Genomic DNA, 20,020 nt, shown 5'->3' with positions numbered 1-20,020 from the left:
AGAGCGTGTTTGGTGTCTGAGAGTCTAGTTGCCTGCTCTCACAGGCAACTGCTCAGATGTCCTGTTCATAATTTTGTCAAGCTCCATTATAACAACATATGTGGTTGTCCAGACAGTCAGGGAGAGAGCTTGAAAAAGCTGGCAGGATCCTCTCACTTACTTGTTGGGTTTTTTTTCCATCCCCATTTCTTCAGGTGTGATTGGAGGAGCTTCAAAGATGTCCAAAACTAACAAATCGAAATCTGGATCCCGCTCCTCCCGATCAAGATCTGGATCGAGATCACGTTCCCGTTCCTTTTCCAAGTCCCGCTCCCGCTCCCGTTCTGTCTCACGATCAAGAAAACGTAGGCTCAGGTAATGTATACAGCTCATTGTGCCCTTCAGAGGGCTCTTCTGTCTGCTTAGATGGTGACGCCGGGCCTCCCAGGAAAACCTTTGTATTAAGCTCTGAAGTCGATTAAGCCTCGGCATGTCTCTCTCAGATTCTTGCTTTAGTTTGCAGCCAACCTCCACTATTTCTGTAATTGCTTCATAAAATGAATTAAAACGGAAAAGCCCCATGTCTATTATCCAGCAATGTCAGATGGTACCTTTTGTTTGCTGGCTATATATCTCTGTTCAACCTCTCCAAGTTTTGTTTGGAGACTTGAAGTGGTTACTGAAGAGATGTTTGCCAGGTATTCTTGAGCCAGGATAATCAGAGAAGAAAGGTTAAATGTTTTTGTTATGACCTGGAAAATATCAGATTTGGCTTTAAACCTCTTGGCAGACCAAAGTTACTTTTGATCACTTTTTTCACTTTTTTTTCCACTCTGACATTTAGATGCCTGTCTTGCTGGGATCTTTTGACCCTAGCTGACTTTCTGCCCCTTGGGCAGGGGGCTGCACCTGAAGATCTTACAAGGTCCCTTCCCACCCTAATGTCTATGAAATCTATAGTTTAAGGTGCCAATAGCACGGAGAAAGTCTTGTCTTCTTAAGATTGTTCCCTGCCAGAACAAACACGTGGGTGCATAGCTTGGAGATTCTGTAGCAGAATGCCTTGTCTGTTAACTTCTCTGTTCTTTCTGTTCTTTTAGCTTAATTGCTAAGAGGTTTAAAAAAGGCCTTTTGGAAAAGTCATGCATTTCCTAGAGCTGTGAATGAAGCTGGGTCTTTACAGAGTGGCAGTCTAAACTACTTCTGGGAAAGGTAGATATGAAGTCCTCTTCCCCCACCTGCTCCCACCTGCAGGACAGTGGGAGTTGGTAAGGGAACTGTCAACAGTAAAATAGGAAGGAAATGTGATTCGGAGTTCATTTCACTGCTAAGAGATATGTTGATAAGTCCTCTGAGTGCTTGATAGCTGTTGCCTGTGGATTATTCAGAATTGGATCAATTTAAGCCTAAACTGTTTCTTAAAAGAACAAAACTATGGATTTCTGTTATCCAAGCAACTAAGTTACTAGCGGAGGATTTTGTATCTTCCAAAGCCACCATTTGGCATTTGCTCTGCTTTAAAAAAAACCAAAAAAACCCCCTCCCCTTCCAGTTGGACAGGGTATAATGCTATTCAGCTGTTTTTCACTAGTCTAAAATGCCTGACAAGTATTCTGAAAATTCTGCAACTGTTGAATTATTAAAAGGATTTTTAAGATGCAGAAAAGCAACTGAGAGAGGGGGAGACTGGACAAAACCAGATGGGGTGGAGCTTCAAGTGGAACAGAGCTGTTTATAAAGAAGCTGGAGCTTTAGGAAAGATGCATTGTACTCGGGAACATCTGACCAGCTACAAGGCAGCTATGATGAATGGAAACTCAGGCTCCTTGATCCAAATAAGACAAATCTCCCCTAACCTTGTGTTGCTGCTGGGACAACTTTAGCGCTGTAAATAACTTGGTAAAAGAGAATTGAGATGGAAGGGGTTGTTGTAGACAAGTCATCTTGTAAGACTTTAGTGTATTCACCGAGGTAGGTCTAATGCAGAATCATAGCACAGAACAAAAAATGACGCTATTGTATCAAAGAATAAATTGAAGACATCATTTTGTTTCAGTCTGTTTTAGTGGCTCAACTCGTGTTGCAGGTTGTGTTGCCGTGCTTGATTCTGGTCAGCCTTGTCTGTATAGTTTTTGTTTGCAGGAGAGAGTATCTTCCTCTGTTTCTTTCTCTCTTTGCCCACTATTATAGGAGTGGAATCTCCAGAATTCAAGAATGATCTTTGCTAACTTAATGGGCTGGCTTTGGAGTCTGTCAGACTTGAAAGATAATTATCATTTCTAGCATATTTCTGTTGCATTTCACATTGCATCTTAAAATGATTTCTTGTAAATAGTCTCTGCAGCTCTCTGTGTGAAAGGTTCATGTTCTGTGCCTCTCTAAAATGACAGTGGATGCTGGAAGCAGCATGTAGCAGGTTCCTTATTAGTAATTGGTAACAAATAAATTAGTCACTTGGGGACAGGAGCCGTATGTATTCTGCTTAGTGCTTCTGGATCGCCTCTCTAAATTGGTTTGTTTTCACTGCCTGCATCTGCATGTGTCTTTCCATCTTTCTTATCTTGTCGATACCACTTTCAAATGAAAAACTGTTTCAGGTAAGTTGTACTGTTTTCTTGTTTTGAGCAGAGCATAAATGCTTTCAGGAAACCATTAATTAGTTTACATTAAACTAAATGCATATCGGGTGTAGCTAATGCTGTAATATAAGCTCTTGCCTGTTAAACACTAATGTATTTGATAATTTGGCAAAAGAAGACTGCACTTAAAATTTCATGTTTTAGCTGGGCTAGACCTTTAACATTTTAGGAGTAGTAGTAAAGTGTGGTGTTTTATTGTACTTTTTTTAAAGTATTTTGAGGAGAGAAAAGTAGTAGGGAATGTCTACTAGGATAAGTGATTCAAACATTGCTGCTAAAAGCGTTGCTTTTTGAGTGACAATTTAATCTTTATTAATAAAGTACCCTAAAATATTTGCAGTAAATAGGTATCACTTGAGTAAAGCGTGTAGAAATTGCCTTTGTGTTTGTTTGTTTTTAGCGGGAACATTGTCTGCACTTTTTAAATAAGTGCAAAGTTACTAAAACACCTCCCTGTAAACACAGCGCTCTGACTTCCCCGTATTCAATAAAATGTATTAACCTGAGCTGTCCTCAGCTATCTTGCTGCCTTTATAGTTCTGCAACAATTGCAGTTTTCAAATATTTGATAAAACTAAGGGAAAACAGTTGTACTTGGGAGAAAAAAACTTTATATTGTCTGCCCCAAGAAACACTGCTCAAATCTATAACCTCATGTGTTTAACTTCCATGTTGTCTGCCTTCCTGCCTGAACGCTCTGTTTTCCCCTTAAAAGTAAAAGAGATTTGCAGTATTAAACAGTGCCATCTCCTGGCATCAGGCTGCAGGCACAATACGTGCATTTTGCACGCTGTTCCTGAAGCTCTATAGCTTATTTCACTTGACTGAGCTCAAGGTTTTGAATCTCAGTGATTCATATACATTTTGAGATTAGAAATAGAAAACACCCTGTCCTTGATCTTACTCTTCAGTGCTGTCGTTTTCATTTTGAAGCGTTGGCATTCATTTAATGTCTCTAGCAAGGAAAGTCATTTAGGATTCCCCTGCCAAACCCTCCATTGAAGCCCTTCCTTTGTGCTGCAGGGACTTAAATCTGTTATAGGAGGAGCTGCCCTTTGAGGCTGAAATGCATCCCTGGCTTATTGTTAGGAGAGCTGGGGTTAGGTGTAACCTTGAGTTGTGAAGGCTGGGTGTTTGAAAGAGAAACCACTTAGTCTCGTGAAGGCAGGTATCGGCAACATTAGCCCTAGACCATTTGGAACTGAGCTGTTCTTGTCCTGATCTCAGCAGTGACTTAAGGCTGTGGGTCTCCTCTTCGGCTGTAGTACAGATACTGTGTACTGTCACTGGTTGTGTGGGGGAAGGGCTTTCACTAAAACAGACAGTGTCATGTTTAGAATAATGAGACTGGGTTATGAGGCAAGCAAAAAAGATCATTTTAGACCTTTTTAAAGGAGATTCCAGTATGGGTTGTTTAATTCTGTACGGTTTTCAATAAAAAAGTTTAATTGAGGGGAAAGTTTCCAAATAATTGTATTTTTTCTCTTTCCAGTTCTAGGTCTCGTTCAAGATCATATTCTCCATCTCATAATAGAGAAAGGAACCACCCAAGAGTCTATCAGAACCGAGATTTCAGAGGTCATAACAGAGGGTACAGGAGACCGTATTATTTCCGTGGGCGGAACAGAGGATTTTATCCGTGGGGCCAGTATAACCGAGGAGGCTATGGAAATTACAGGTCCAATTGGCAAAATTATCGCCAGGCCTATAGTCCTCGCAGGGGACGGTCGCGTTCTCGGTCCCCGAAGCGGAGGTCCCCATCACCAAGGTCTAGGAGCCATTCTAGAAACTCCGATAAGTCATCTTCTGATAGATCTAGGAGGTCTTCATCTTCTCGGTCTTCCTCAAACCACAGTCGTGTAGAGTCTTCCAAGAGAAAGTCTGTAAAGGAGAAAAAGTCCTCATCCAAGGACACACGGGCATCACAGGCTACAGGAGATAATCAAGGCGAAGATTCGAAGGAGCAGTCCTTTTCTGGAGCAGGTAGTCAAGATGTCAAGGCATCTGAGGGGTCAAAACCATGGCAGGATATGACCAGCTATGGTTCAGGTTCAGTTTCAAGAGCTTCTGTGCCAGAGCTTAGCCCAAGAGAGCGCAGCCCTGCCCTAAAAAGCCCCCTCCAGTCTGTTGTGGTGAGGCGCCGTTCACCTCGGCCAAGCCCATTGCAGAAGTCCAGCCCTCCACTCTCCAATGCTTCGCAGATGAGTTCTGTTCTACAAAGTGGCGCCTCGTTTCAGGCAGGGTCACATCAGGGCCCGTTTGAGCCAGGTTTGAGCCCAACAAGGAAGAGCCCTGTCTGTAAAAGTCCAACAGCAATCAGTTCAATTTATGGTACCTCCCAGAAGGAGGAAGCAGCAGCTCCAGGTGGGGCGGCCTTCTCAAAAAGGCAAGTTGTGTGTTTTCCCATTCTTTGTTTTGGGTGGGGGGATGAGGGTGCACATACAAACGTGTTCTTATTGGCATGAAGTCTCTATATATCACTGTAGTTATGATGGGATCTTTGGATTCCTACAGAAATCAGGGACCAATTATGGTATGTTTTGAACAAGCCCTATGTATGAGTGAGTACCTGCCCAAAAAAGGTTGCAGTCTAAATTTGTTTTGCAGAATCTAGCTGGGATCTGTTAGAGGAATTTTTGTTTCCTTAATGCTTCGATAACATTGTGAAGATGATGCAGATTACCTAGAAGTTCATTTTTATAACATGACCCCAGTGGGTTTTTTTTATAAAAAATTAATGTAAAGTTGTGTGTCTGAATTCTCACTGCAGTTAAAACGGTCTGATTTCTAAGTAATTATGTAGTTAACAAACTGTAATGGTTAACCATGTCTTTTGGGGTCATTTCCCAAGTTTAAAGGGACATTGGAGATATTAAGACATTGATGCTGGCTTGCTTAACCTGGGGGCAGGAGTGCTCAGGTAGCCAAACCTTAGCTTGTGAAAGTTTGGTTGCTGTTGGGCACTGTCAAGTTTAACTGACAAAATACCGATCACTTTGAAAATCTCTCTTGTATTGGTAGGCTGTGGCTCTTGAATTCCAGCAGCTGTTCTTGTATGTTGGCACTGGCACACATTGTTTAAAAGAAAATCTAACCATGCAACTTCCTAATAGAAACAAGCAAGGGCTAATAGAACCGTGGTGTTCAAGCATGTGTTTGTTTAAATTGGGATGTCTAGGAAAACAGTGCTTGCTGTTTGGGGTTAATTTTGTGCATCATTGGGGACGAGGAAGAAATGACTTCCAATACAGGGATATCTTTCTTATCTGGTTTGAATTGCAGTCCAGAACCCTGATAAATGTGCCACTCATTGATTTTTAATTCCAATAGAGCACCTCACTTAAGGGGCAGTAATCATTTTGATTCTTAGTTTTTAGTTTGGGGGCAAATACTGTATCAGAGGGACCTGAAATTAAGAGAGAATCTCCAAGTCCAGTCTAGGCTCTTAAAGTGGTAAAATTAAGTCTTTTAGAGAAATCCCTCTGCAGCTCTATTGAAATGAGGGCTGATCACTCTTAACCGGCATAGTTGGGGCACTTGAAATTGTTTTGGGAGGTGTTATCATTCTCAATGCCAGAATAAAGAGTTTTGTCTGTTCTCCCAAGACACGTGATTCTTCCCTCTTCCCCCCCCCCACCCCCATTAACTTTTTTTCTTTGCTTTTATTTGTGTTTACAGTATATGTTGAAATATGTAGCTTTCCTAGGAAACTTGCATCCAAAGTTTGAAGTAGATTTTGAGACTTTTCTATCCAGTGTGTATTGTTTAAAAAGGTCAAGTTGAGCATTCTGATGTGTTAATTCTCCTGAGCCAGGTTTGTAAGTGACTAAACAGACTGGGTAAGACCTTATGAATTTTCTTAAAATAAATCTGGGTAAGTTGGTTCTTTTATTATTTACTCTTGAGTCTCACCTCATTGGTTCATGTCACATTCATCTTCCAGCCTTTTTGGTGACTATATTCAAAACTCAGGCCATCTAATATAGAACAATGATTATCTGTTTTGCATATTACCTTATTTATTATTTATTTAGCCTTTGGTGTCTTTACAGGTCTGACAGTTTCTGTGTTTTTATTTGATACTTTGAAGTTTTAAAAATAAAAAGGCTCATGTCTATAGTTTAATAAGAGAATTGTTTTAATATGTATGTTTTATAAATAGGTATTTGGAAGAGCAGAAGACTGAGAATGGGAAAGACAAGGAACAGAAACTAACGAATGTTGAAAAGGAAAAAATGAAAGAAAAAGGAAGCTTCTCAGAGTTGGGGTTAGCTGATAGTAAAACAAAACCTGATCCCTACTCCTCCAAAACTGATCCGGAAAAGTCTTATCGTGGCAGCCAGTCACCTAAACGCTATAAGGTTCGGGATGATTTTGAGAAGGTGAAGATGGCAGAATTCCACAAGGAAGGTCATTATGGCAAAGAGGAGATGGATGAGCAGGAGAAAAAAGATAAGGCTAAGGGCCGAAAGGATTCAGAATTTGATGATGAGCCTAAATTCATGTCTAAAGTGGTGGCCACCACTAGCAAAAACCAGGATGAGGATAGGCCAGGAAAATGGGAAGGTGTAGTGTTCTTGCCATCAGCAAAAGAGAAGCAAAGGAAAACTGAGGAAGTGGAGGAGGAAACCTATTCTGAAAGGTCTAAGAAAGAAGAGAAAGTAGCATCCAAAAGAGCCGAAATAGGTCACAGAGGGTTTGTTCCTGAAAAGAATTTTAGAGTAACCACTTACAAAGCAAACCAGGAGAAAAGTACTTCCCCTCCACCAAGAAAGGCCTCTGAGACCAAGGACAAACCAGGCAGCAAAGGAGATGGGCTAGCAGCGGGCAAATCTTCCTTCTCCATTACCCGAGAGGCCCAAGTCAATATCCGAATGGATTCTTTTGATGAGGATCTTGCACGGTAAGGGTTTGTCTTTGTTCAGTTCCATGTAGTCGCTTTAGTAGACTGCTTTACCTCTCGTGGATCCTCAACCTGACAAAATACTGGGAAAGTTAATTACAGGATATTGCATGACCGGATGTTAACATTGCTCTTCTCGTCTCTAAGTGTTAACACATCCACATATGGATCCCCCAGGTGGAAGGCCAGTGATTATGTTCCCCGTTTTGCAGAAAATGAAGCATACGGTGTAAGCGAACTTTTCATAATCTGCATAGGGAAGCTGTGTAGGAGACTAGATTAGCACTCGGGAGTTGGTGGCTCGCAGCCTGTACTCCGACCATGTCATGCTCTATTCAGAGGTAATAAAAGCGCTGCTGTCGAGCTGTTTGGAGGTCTTTGTCAGCATGGCAGCTCAGTTATGCACATTTGGAGGAGAATTTGCTGCTTTTCTTCTAAAGGTAGAGTATCTGCCAAAACTGCTTGGGAGCTCTGACAGCCATTTACCATTTCTGAAAGGCTGACAGTGTGGAAGACCACTAGAGGGTGCTCACTGCTCAGGCATGATCTCTCAGCAGTAGTCAGAAAATGTCAGTGTTCCCGTGGGACACCAGAGGAAGCTCTAGAACTCAGGAGTGAAGAGAAGGAGCAGAGAGGACGGTGGATGGCAAGCAAGTGCTGGCACTTCACAGGGTGAGGTGGGCTAATGTTCGTGCAGCACTGACCATGGAAAAAACAGTAAATGATCAGGATGACCACTGCAGCCTTCTAGCACAGCTGGGATCTGCTTTAAAAACAGCCTAGGCTGAGCCACACAATTTGCTTTCACTCCTGAGTGCAGCTCTGCACTTACCAGCTTTGCTGTGGGAGTGGCTGGATGATGCTCTGCTGCAGCCAGGTGAATAAACATCAGATTGGATTTTTTTTAATGTAAACACATTTTTCCTTTTTCAAAAATAAGCCTGTCTTAAAACTAAATTTGAAATGGATTCCCTGTGGCAAGGCCTGCCGTTACTACTAGCTGTTCAAATTGCTTAAATAAAAAAAATGCGATGTAACAACGAGAACTCGGATTTTAATGCTTTAGAATGCTGCTTTTTAAGTGTGTACAAAATCACAGGGAGCTTTTCCATAATCTCAGAATAATAGTATGTGCAATAGTACAAACCTGTCTGCAGTTTTCTGAATGTCATTGCTCCAAGTTCCATTTGTGTCAAAGCTGCTTCTTTAATTACTTCTTGTTGCAGGTCAGTTATAGTAGGTGCAAAGAATATTCTCTTTACTTGGTTTAGTTCATTTGAAGTTGAGAAATGAATTGAAAGGAGGAAAGACAGAAAAGCTTGATTTCCTCTTCCCATCCACGAATTGAAACCAGTTCTGAAATCTCCACGAGCACAGGGCTGTCTTTTCAGAGGTACCTGAATTAGCAATATGGGTCTGGGCCGGACTCGCGTAAGTGCTTTTGCAAAACGTACAAGGTGCCCACATGTACCCTTTGGGATGTAAGAGTACCTCTGTCTCTGGTCACACAGGCCAAGTAGTGAGGTCAGACTAACTGCAGCCTATGCTCCTTATGTTCCCAAATCAGTCTAGTTTTGAAATGCAAAACATATTTTGATAAGAACAATTTTAAAATGCTGTTTTTTGTGTATTGTATTGAATGCTAGTTTTCACCTAAATTCAGGTTGATGTGAATCACAATTAAAAAGTTACCTAAACCAGCCACCTCCAGCTTCTATATATTAAAAGTGTCTGAAAAAAGGATTAAAGGTGTTAATATGATAGCTTAAATAGATGCACACAAATATAATGCCCCGCTGGCTCGCAGAAAGTACCAAAGTTAGTCTGAAGGCTATGTTGAGTTACAAATCGGCATGCCTTAATGGTAGCATAGTACCAGGCAACGAGAATTTCCTACAGACAGAGAGTCAGTAACAAAAACAGCAAGTGGGAAACACAACACTGGTTATTTAAGTTGAGGTTTCCCTGTTTGCTCACTTAAACCATGATTAAAATCAGTGACTGAAATGTCTCTGATTTAAATGAGTCTGCTGTTTCTTGCAGCAAGATAGTGACTGCTGTGGAGATGCAGTGGGAAGGCAAGGAGTTTGTGCCATTTTCCAGGAGGCGGTGGTGAAAGGGTTGTCTTCAGTGCAAGACCTGGGATGCATGTTAAGTAGTCTCAGCTTGTTTCTGGGCAACCCCTTAGAGATTGCTCTCCAGGCCTTATTGATGCTTGTACTGAAACCAGGCAGTTTTATTGCCGATAGTTCCAGCTTTCTTTGGATTTGTTTTAGGAAAAATATTACGGTCTTACCCAATCTGTTCATAGCTTTAAGGAACCTTGTTCTACCTTCTGTGCCTGCCACTCTTAGTCGAGAAATGTTTGCTGCTGTGAGTTCCTGAGCCAGGTTCATGCGTCTCTGACTTCTGAAATTGAATCTGGTCCTGGGTGTCTGGAGTGCAGGGAAATAAAATACTTAGTGCTAAACTCCTGGAATCTGATATATTATAGGAAGACATTAGTAAAAGTAGGGAACATTATTAGTAATTTTGGCAGAGAAGAAGGGGCCAGAGTTCCAGGAGCCATGTAAGTGGAAACAAAGCCATTGGTGTTTTGGGGGAGGGAGGGGGTTGTTTTTTAGATGACTTATAGCAGGATATGAAATGCAGCGCTTGAGTTTATTTTACTTTTGAGTGTTGTCTCTTTACAGCGTGAAAGCTACTTCGATCCAGCTTGCCCTTCTGGTGGTTATATTTATAACATCTGTGTGTTCTCTCTTAGTCCGAGTGGTATATTGGCACAGGAACGCAAACTCTGTCGCGACCTTGTACACAGCAACAAAAAGGAGCAGGAGTTTCGCTCCATTTTCCACCATATTCAGTCAGCTCAGTCTCAACGAAGTCCTTCTGAATTGTTTGCTCAGCACATAGTGACTATAGTCCATCATGTAAGAGGTGAGCCAAATGTCCTGTTATCTTTGGTCAAAAGTTTATACTTCCCTCCAGCCTACTGGGTCTGCCCCCTGCCTGCCTACACTTAAAACAGCAAAAAGCAATACTCTAGCATAAGTTTGGTCCCAGAGACTAGTGCAAAATCTGCATATGTGTTGTGTATTCTGATGTCTTGCATAACTTTAGTTTACCACATTATATTTGTTGTTAAGCAGATTGAATTCACCACCGGTGCAAGCAGGCCCTGTTTCACTGATTTTTTGAGGGAGTGGCTTTGTTAACAGTATTATTGACTACTTGAATCTTGCCCGCTTGCCCCTCTGTCTTCACACTTGTGTGTTCTGGAGCCATTGCAGACCCTTGCATAACTGGCAGGTTTTCCTAAAATCCAAATGATAGCAATTCCATGGTAGTTTTTCACTGAACGCTCCCCTCCCCCCTTGCAGAGCATCACTTTGGGTCTTCAGGAATGACACTGAATGAGCGTTTTACTAAATACCTAAAGAAAGGAATGGAACAAGATGCAGCTAAAAACAAGAAGAGCCCTGAAATCCATAGGTAAGGAGCACTTCATTTTTGGGGGAAAATTTTAGGGATATTTTTAATATTTTCTTTAAACTATGTGGCATAACTCAAAAATGAAACTCGCCAAAACATCATCTAGCTGGGAAAATAGTAATTGCCATAATGGATATGTCACTGATCTGTCTTGCTGCATCTGCAGTCTGCCTTGATGGTACTAAATGTGGAGGGATGTGGAGAAGCTTGAGAGAGTCCAGAGGAGAGCCACATGCATGATTAGAGGACAAGAGAGCAGGCCTTATGAGGAGAATCTGAGAGGCATGGGACTCTTCAGCCTGGAGAAATGAAGGCTCAGGGAGGAACTTGGTAGCAACCTATAAGTATAGAAGGGGTATGCATCAGGAACTGGGAAAACGTCTCTTCACCGGGGCACCCCAAGGGAAAACAAGGTCTAGTGGTCACAAACTGCTGGAAGACCATTTTAAGCTGGACAAAGCTTTTTTGCTGTCTGAGTCCCCAGAGCCTGGAATAAACTCCCCCCAGAAGTGGTGCAAGCACCTTCTCTGGACACTTTTAAGAAACACTTGGATGCCTATCTTGCTGGGATCATTTGACCCCAGCTGACTTCCTGCCCCTTGGGCAGGAGGCTGGACCCAATGGACTTGTGAGGTCCCTTCCAGCCCTAATGTCTATCTATGAAATATTTCGTAGGAAGCTGTGAGAAACATTGTAGAAAATGGCTGTGGGATATATATCAGGGCAGTCCTTGGAAAATGCCAGCTCTTGGTTATCACTTGTTTGACTACAGCAAAATACCTAATACAGGCAGTCCTCGCACTTACGGCAGGTTAACGTTCCTGGAAAAGGTGCTAAAAGTCAAAACGATGCAAGTCAAATCTGATTTTTCCCATAGAAACAATGTTATAATAGGGGTTATGTTCCTGACCAAGGGCCTGATGCCCAACTTTTTATAGAAATGACCATAAAGACCATATTTAAATCAGCTATAAATGATATATGCTGTACAGTACAAAGCTTTCTAAAGTGTACTGTATATAAATCGACTAAACAGGGCAATACAGTAACTAATCACATACATTTTTATGTAATCAGAAGGTGAAGGAACACCTTCATCAGGGTCATGGAATTCAGAAGGGCTTCTTTGGGGAGATTTCTGGGAAGACTTAAGGCCACTTGATGGCTTTTTGAGAAACTGATCCAGGGATGTTTGTTTTGCTGCCTTCTTTCTCATTGTAAATTTTCCTGTAGTGCTGTAAGTGCGAGGATCCGGAGCCATAAGTAATAACATGGGTGTAAATGGCAGAGCGCTGCAAGTGCAAATTGCTGTAAGTCGAGGACTGCCTGTAGTTCAGTTGTGCTATGGTGAAGGACTCAAAGACCACAACAGGTCAGAATGGTTTAGACGCTATGGATTCCTTTGTGAACCATGTTTGCACATCTTACGGTGCTACCATTGTGTGGCATCCCGTGGCACCTTTGAAAGGATTTCAAGGAACCCCAGGATGCCATGGCAACCTGGTGGTAAATCACTGGAGTATGGACTGCTTTTTAATTAATTAATTAATTTATTTATTTATTTATTTATATAATGACATTGGGACTAGGAAAACTTGACATTCTATTTATGGTAAGGCAATGGCTTCATGCTTTGCTTTTCTTTTCAGGCGGATAGATATTTCTCCCAGTACTTTTAGAAAACATGGATTCTCTCAAGAGGAAACGAAAAGCTCCAGAGAACCTGGCTACAAGGTGAACTGTTACTGTGATCAGTTATTCAACAAAATGAGTGCATTGGGCATGAACTTAACAGTGATGTTTTGTTTAAATTACTCTCTACTTAAGTTTGTGTTTTTCTTTTAAGGATGGGCATAATTCTAAAAATGAACTACAAAGGGTTAATTTTTAATAAAAAATGTATCAACAACCTTTGTGAAGTGGTTAGAATATGGTAAATGATCCCAAAGTCAATTGAGGTGAGCTTGAGAAAAAAAGAGAGGATTTTTGGAACAAGTGCCCATGATGAGAGAAGAGACTTTTTGTGATATTTTTCTGCTTGTAAGTATTATTAAATCAATTGTATACACGCGATATTTCCAACCATATTTTTGAAAAAGACATGCATGTCAAAGAGAGGAAAGTAAAACTAAATAGTTGAACCAAATACCCTATTACTAAGCAGATGATAAATTTTGTTCTAACACCTTGCCGTATCATTTCTGTTTATTACCGTTACTTTAACATTCAGCACCTGTTTTTAATAAAAACAGACGGTTTAAAATCAAATAATAGTTTTTGTGAGTAGAACAGTGTTGAACCATAATACACTCTGTAAGCCATCCTAAAAGATTTAGAACCTAAGATGTTAGATTCTGGGTTTTTAACCTTTGTTTGTTCACCTTCATACGTATTTACATTGAACGTTGAAGAAATTTTAAACAGTCCTACTGAAACCTTACTTGTTTCATATTTGTTTTCAATTTTTTTCCAAACACATTTGTGGCTTGACATGGACGATGGTGAGATGGATTTGATGGGCCTGATCTGAGCGCCAGCTTGGCAGCGTGTATATAAAAAAAACCAAAACAAAAAATCAAACAAACAAACAAACAAACAAAAAAACCTTGTGGTTTCCAAACAGCCCGCCAACCCTCCGTGAAACAGCTGTGTCCTCACAAGTACAAAATAGGTGTTTGCTGCACCACACAAGGGAGCTGCTGCTGAATGTGTCACTTACCTGTCCTTCATCGCGTTGGGAGCAATTTTGTTCTCAGAGTAGGAATTAAAGCTCTTTGCCTGGGGAAAGCAGAAGAGCAAAAAATACAAAACAAAACGCCAACTCCCACCTCTGCTGTTAATTGAAATGTTTAATTAAACAAATTGTGTTTAAAAACTCATGTAAGTAAAACTTTAAAGTTAGAGAATTACTAATCCTTTTTGTTTAATTCAAGAGAAATCTTGATGTGTGTTGCTTTTCAAGCTTTGCAGTTCCCAAGCATAGAACTGTCAGTAATCTAGAACTTTTAAATCTACTATTTAAATAATAATTGGGTATTAAAACTAAGGCACTCGTTACCCAGTTTCCTCTTACTGACTGGATTTAAAATATTGTACTTGGTGTTTGTTCATACAGTTTTATGTTTCTGGTTATTGGATATTTTCATCTCATGATGCTTCATGTAACTTGCATTAGTAGATCATTTAGATGGCCACAGGGAGGGAAATTTATACCCTTTTGTGCACCATTTCCTCACCTAGTGTAGAATGTCTCCTGTTTCCATGGAATAAGGTGCAATTGGACTGTCTGGGATAGGGCAGAGCAATGCTTACTGTTGGGAATGTTTGGTTCTGATTTGTAAGTTAAAAGAGATTTCTGCAAACAAATCAACATCTGCATTTGTGTGGCCTCTATACAATTCCTCTAGCTTCATGTAGTAATCATGTCAAATCTCCAGAGGAGTTCAGTTGTTCAATAACAATCCGATGTGGGAGATGAGAAATTTAAAGTGCTAGGACTGTGCGCGCCAAGTTCTGACGCACGATCTTTTGGATGGGACTTTAAATGAGGGCTATTCAATCTCAGCCTTCTCTGGCTGCAACATAAGTTAAGTCAGTCTTTGGTCCCCTTGTGTTGGGGGGAAATTGGTGAATAAGTATCATGTAGGAAAACTCTGAAGCCTTTGAATGAAGATGCTAGGTTCTCATAGCAAATTGCTCTGTATTGTAAAATGATGCCCACTCTCCAGAACTCTTACAGTCAGTAGCAAAGTAATGGTTCTGAAGTTGCTGATTTTAAACGGAAACCTTGCTGTGTTCAATTCTCATCTGCTTCGTGTCTTTTCAGGCTGAAGGGAAATACAAAGATGACCCAGTTGACCTGCGCCTTGATATTGAACGTCGTAAAAAACATAAGGAAAGGGATCTTAAACGAGATAAATCAAGGGAATCCGTGGACTCGAGAGACTCTAGTCACTCAAGAGAGAGATCAACGGAGAAAACTGAGAGAACTCACAAAGGGTCAAAGAAAAAGTATGTAGGAAACTAAATCTTCATTTCCTTATTTTACGATGTATGCTGCTTCTGTTGCGATTGCAGATGAAACCTTACACAGTGAATAGATGCTTTGGGCTTTGCTGTCACTGATGAAGCTGCGCTGTGCTTGCCTTCTGAGATTTGATCCAGGAGGCTTATTTCTGTTGTGCTACTGAAGTGCTGGTCAGCGTAAGTTTGGTGGGTGCTCACGGCAGGGTGAGGGGAATGTTTTTTTTTACAGATCATATGCTGTTTCATCTGTCAAGTGAAGTGTTGGTAGGGTTACCATGCTACCTGTTCTTGGTTAACTTTTACTTCTTTCCTGTGAGTTCAGTTTTTTACTTAAGATAAAACACTGAGGTTATTTTCTTATTGCGATTTGTTTGTAATCTGGGAAAGACCGTGCAACTTTTTTTTTTTTTTTTTAATGTTCACTGGTGCAATAGTTAGTTGGCTTTAAAGAAAAGGTGTTCTGTAGGCTGCTGGCTTTTGAATTCTACTCGATCTCAAAAGTGGAGTACAAAAAGCAGCACTTTTCATAGTATGTCATTTTAGTTTTGGACAGAACTAGTAAGCTAGGTTTCAGTCGAGCAAAGTGTGCGCTCACGGTGAGTCGTGTTTTTCCATTCACAGAATCATAGAAAAGTAGGGCTGGAAGGGACCTTCACAGTCCCTTCTCTTCTAGTTCAGCCTCCTGCCTGAGACGGGATCAACCCTATCCAGAGCATCCTGTACAAATCCATTGTCTAACCAGTTAGTAAAACTACATCGTCAATCCTGATACAACCACAAGACATAACATTCTAATCTGCCATAGGTCAAGCAGGGGGACTGCAGTGGCCAGTGTCCTGCTGCTGGGAAGGCTGGTAAAATATGCTCAAGATCCAAGGAAGAGGGACTGTTCTGGATTTAAAATTGAATGTGTGCATAAGTGTTGACCTGGATCAGGGCCTGGGAGCCTCAGGTCGCCTTGGTGCAGTGTCTAAGCACAACTCTGGTTGCTGACCATCTTATTTCACCATGTAACAGTGCAGTTTGCCTGTTGGACTGCATTTGGTGCATGGCAGCGCCTTAAACACAGCAGATGCAGTTGACTGCTTCTTGAACAGACCAGATGCTTTTCACACCCCTCCTTGGGCAGGTAGATAGAGCTTTTGGGAAAAGGAGGTTGGTAGGAGGAGTGAATTGGTGCTGGCTGCATGCTCTGGTGGCAGCGGGACAGTATGTTGCTGGAACACCTTTGTGTCAAAAAAAAGGGATGTGGCCAAGCAGAGAGACCACAGGCTGAGTGTTGGGGGACCTTAACCAAAATCACTCCCTGTTCTCTACTCGGTCTGGTTTCTGAATCCAAGCTCCTGGAGGAAGGCATTGTCTTCCTTGCAGGTTTCTGCAGTGTCCAGGACAGTGGGTGGTGGTGCATGGCAGGGCATCTCTATGCTCCCTTAATACAGATGAATGGAGCATTCTGTCAGCTGCCTCTACTGTTTGAAAATGAGCCTGTCCAGGGACCTTGGCCAGTTGTCACCACGGCGGTGCATAGGCATCATAAGGGAGGAGATTGTTTTTCTGGTGGAGGCATGGGGGAAAGTGATTTGACAGCAGAGAACATAAGAACTGGGTCAGACCATACTTCCATCTTACTCGGTGTCCTGTGTCACAGTGGCAGAGAATGACCTGGGCATGACCAGGGTTTTTTCCACTGGTCCTTTCTGCCTTGGAGCCTCAAGCATTTGTCTGAGAAAGTTCTGATTAAGAAACATTTTTTTTTTTTTTTCCCCCCTCTCCCCATTCCTGGTACAGAAAGCACAGGAGAGTGCGTGAACGGTCCAGGTCTAGTTCTTCATCTTCACAGTCCTCTCGCTCCTACAAAGGGGAGGATTACCCAGAGGAGAGTGAGGAGCGGGAGGAGAGCACCACCGGCTTTGACAAGTCCCGGCTGGGCACTAAGGATTTTGCTGGACCTGAGAGGGGAAGAGCTAGAGGAACCTTTGTAAGTCATGTCCTATCCCCTTGCCCCCTGCAGAGAACCCTGAGAACTGCTGCTCTTCCCAGTTTGGGTGTTGAGCACAAAACTGGTTCTCTAAATTCAGGGGCCTGGTTATGATCCAGGGTGACACGCTAAAGCACGGTAGTTCCTAGCTGCCAGCCTGGCTTAGGATGTGGAAAGTCCCTTGGAGGTGTTGAAACCTTAGAGCTGGCAGTCTGGTGAGGATCCTGAAGGCCATATGGAAACTGGAAGGCTTTTGCAATGCACTGGCATCTGCTCATCTGCACTGGCTGGGGAGGGACCACTGTTTTATGTCAGTAAACTTGGGGAGGAGCCGTTTTCAGTAACTCTTCCCATCTCACCTGCACTGGTGTTTGAAAGCTCTTGTCTTAATGGCGCAGCCCTCCCACTTGCATTTGTTACATGCCTTCTCTAGTGCTTCATGAAAGAGACCCAAGGACACTTCTCTAAGCCCTGTTTTCTCCCCCAACCCCGTTTGTCTCTTGTTTGCCACCACAGTTCAGAGCGAGGGGGCGAGGATGGGGCAGAGGAACCTTTTCAGGCAACAACAACAACAACAACAGCGGTGGCAATACTGATTTCCAGAAGCGGAACAGGGAGGAGGAGTGGGACCCAGAGTACACACCCAAAAGCAAGAAGTATTACCTGGTATGTCTCAGGAGAACCCATCCACGTGGGAATGTGCCCTGCTAGCTGCTGGACCTTTCCCCACGGCTGATGTGGTTTGCGTGGGAAGGAAACTGGGTGCGATTGTCACTGGCTACTAGTGCTAGTATCCTGGAGGCACTGCTCCTCCTGAGTGGATGCAGTCAGTCCAGAAGCTTTTTAAGGAAGGAGCAGTTCCAGCAGGCCCTGCACAGCCATTTGCTATTAAATAGAATCCTGAACACCGGTGAAAGTGCCCGCCTGCTATTTTGTGTTGCCTAACACTGTTCACCCTTGGCACAGGCTGGACTGGTCTCCCACCCTCTAGCAGCCATTTGGTTAGGCCAGTCCTGGCCAGATTCCTTCCTTCCTTCCTTTTGAATCAGCTTTAAACAGATTTGCACCAGCGTGCTTGTATTTCTCCCCCTGTTCTTGGATTTTAAAGATCCTGCTAATCTCTCCGCAGCACTATTAGAAAGTGTTAAGTATGGCTTGACTTTTTAATGACTCACCTTAAAGTCCTGAATCAGTAAAGCGGTTTCTTTTGCTCTCTGGTTTGATTTTTATAGAAACTGCAAATCTCTAAGCTCTGCTTCTTTGTCACTAGATACAGAAATCTGGACCACTTTCCAGTCTATGGCCTAAAAAAAAAAATAATAATAAATAGCTGGGCCAGTAGCGTTTCCATGAGGTGGCAGGGTGTTTTGGGGGGGCGGGGAATTGCTCTGCCCAGAAGCCCTGCATAAAGAGCAGCTAAAGGTTAGATGGGGCACGGTGTAAAACCTTCCCCAGAATAACTTCCTAGTTGGACAAGTGCAGAGTCAGCTGCAGGTCCGTTGTCTATGGAGGGCTTTGACCCCTGGGCACCTCTTGGTGCTTGCTGCTGCAAAGAGCTCTGTGCAGAAGAGTGGAAATGTATGCAAAAGCAGAGGGGGAAACTTGCTTGAGGAATGCTCCCAAATGCATGCTTGCACCCTTTCATGTGTTGAAAGTCACCAAGATATCTGACTTTGGTGTGGATGGCATAAATGCAGAAGGAGGTTGAATCATGTGGGAGCACTGCCTAGTTGAAACGCCATAAGGGGGCAATGTATTAATTGTCTTTCCCTGGCTGATAGGCATGGCTTGCTGATGTCCGCCAACTCTGTTGTTTTCTCTCCTCTACAGCACGATGACCGAGAAGGTGAAGGTAGCGAGAAGTGGGTGAACCGGGGCCGTGGCCGAGGTGCTTTCCCCCGGGGAAGAGGCCGCTTCATGTTCCGGAAATCAAGCACAAGTCCCAAATGGGCCCATGACAAGTTCAGTGGAGAAGAGGGAGAGATCGAGGATGATGAAAGTGGGGCAGAGAACCGGGAGGAGAAGGACAACCTGCAGTCTGCAGCTGAGTAGTCCCCGTGCCTGCATGTCCCCAGAGAGCCCTGGCATGGGGAGTGGTGGGGGCTGGGGGCAAGATCCAGCTGATAGTGTTGGAGATGGCCAGGGGACACTGACATGCTGACCATAGCCAGAGGCAAGCTTAGAAATTGTCCCAGGTTAACTGTGGCTTCCAAGTTCTGCTTCTGAGAATGTGGGCTAAAACCAATCAAATCATTTGCATTCAGATCCACTCTTGGAGTCTGTCTTTCCCAAAGACTTTACCTGCTGGACTGAGTAAGGTCAGATGTCGGATAGAAGCCTGCTCACTCACTCTCCTCTTCCTTTCTCTCTCTCTCTCTCTCTCTCTGTCTCTCTCAGCTCTGTGACCTTGTTGGATGGCCAATTATGGGGTGTGTTTTGGGGGTTTTTTGGCAGCAGGCTTTGAAGACTGTGTGGATATTTCGGTTTGTGTCCGTCTTACCCAGTTGTATTGACATTTTTTCATGTTTCTCTTCTATGATTTGAGATGATACAGGTGGGGAATTAATTCACCAGTTCAAATGTTCTCCCTCTGGTGTATTCAATTTTTTAATCTCATACTCTACTTGTTTTAGGCCTTTGCTTATGTAGTAACACCAATTAAGAACAATAATTTTTGGAAACTATTTTTGGTTCTTATAAATAAGATAACAGTGCAGCATGTGAATAAACATCTACAAGTTATCTTCAAGTTGGGACCAAACGGCTATGATTTATCTTTTAAAAACTTTTTTTTTTCTATGTACCAGTTGAGTTTAGGGTCTGTTTTAAATCACCCCTTTTTTTTTCTTTTATGTTGACAGTTAAAGTTAGCATGGTAAAAATGCACCCATTCTTCCCACCAGTGTTAGTGTGTATGCTGCTAGACCTGGTGCGTGCGTGTGCTGGAATCCCAAACTGCTTGTAGACAATGTGTGTATCCTCTTTGCAGCTGGTTGTGAACTT

General features: G+C 42.6%; 1 protein-coding gene across 5 annotated transcripts in view; it reads left to right on the top strand.

Annotated features, from left to right (window-relative positions):
• Positions 1 to 19,766, top strand: part of THRAP3 (thyroid hormone receptor associated protein 3) — a 56,237-nt gene extending 36,471 nt beyond the window's left edge. For all 5 annotated transcript variants that reach the window (XM_025215861.1, XM_006033926.3, XM_025215863.1 and 2 more), the window contains 10 exons: positions 195 to 354; positions 4,111 to 5,004; positions 6,781 to 7,521; positions 10,286 to 10,458; positions 10,902 to 11,013; positions 12,663 to 12,747; positions 14,840 to 15,024; positions 16,828 to 17,017; positions 17,534 to 17,683; positions 18,848 to 19,766. In XM_025215861.1, coding sequence (XP_025071646.1) covers positions 218 to 354; positions 4,111 to 5,004; positions 6,781 to 7,521; positions 10,286 to 10,458; positions 10,902 to 11,013; positions 12,663 to 12,747; positions 14,840 to 15,024; positions 16,828 to 17,017; positions 17,534 to 17,683; positions 18,848 to 19,069 — 2,889 coding nt within the window. In that variant the 5' untranslated portion in view covers positions 195 to 217 and the 3' untranslated portion in view covers positions 19,070 to 19,766. The remainder of the gene's footprint in view (positions 1 to 194; positions 355 to 4,110; positions 5,005 to 6,780; positions 7,522 to 10,285; positions 10,459 to 10,901; positions 11,014 to 12,662; positions 12,748 to 14,839; positions 15,025 to 16,827; positions 17,018 to 17,533; positions 17,684 to 18,847) is intronic.
• Positions 19,767 to 20,020: the final 254 nt, after the last annotated feature.

This window comes from Alligator sinensis, unplaced genomic scaffold (assembly GCF_000455745.1).
Source record: "Alligator sinensis unplaced genomic scaffold, ASM45574v1 scaffold964_1, whole genome shotgun sequence".
Classification (NCBI taxonomy): Eukaryota; Metazoa; Chordata; order Crocodylia; family Alligatoridae; genus Alligator; species Alligator sinensis.
The sequence above is the reverse complement of the archived record's forward strand: the minus strand, read 5'-3'. Positions and strand labels throughout refer to the sequence as shown.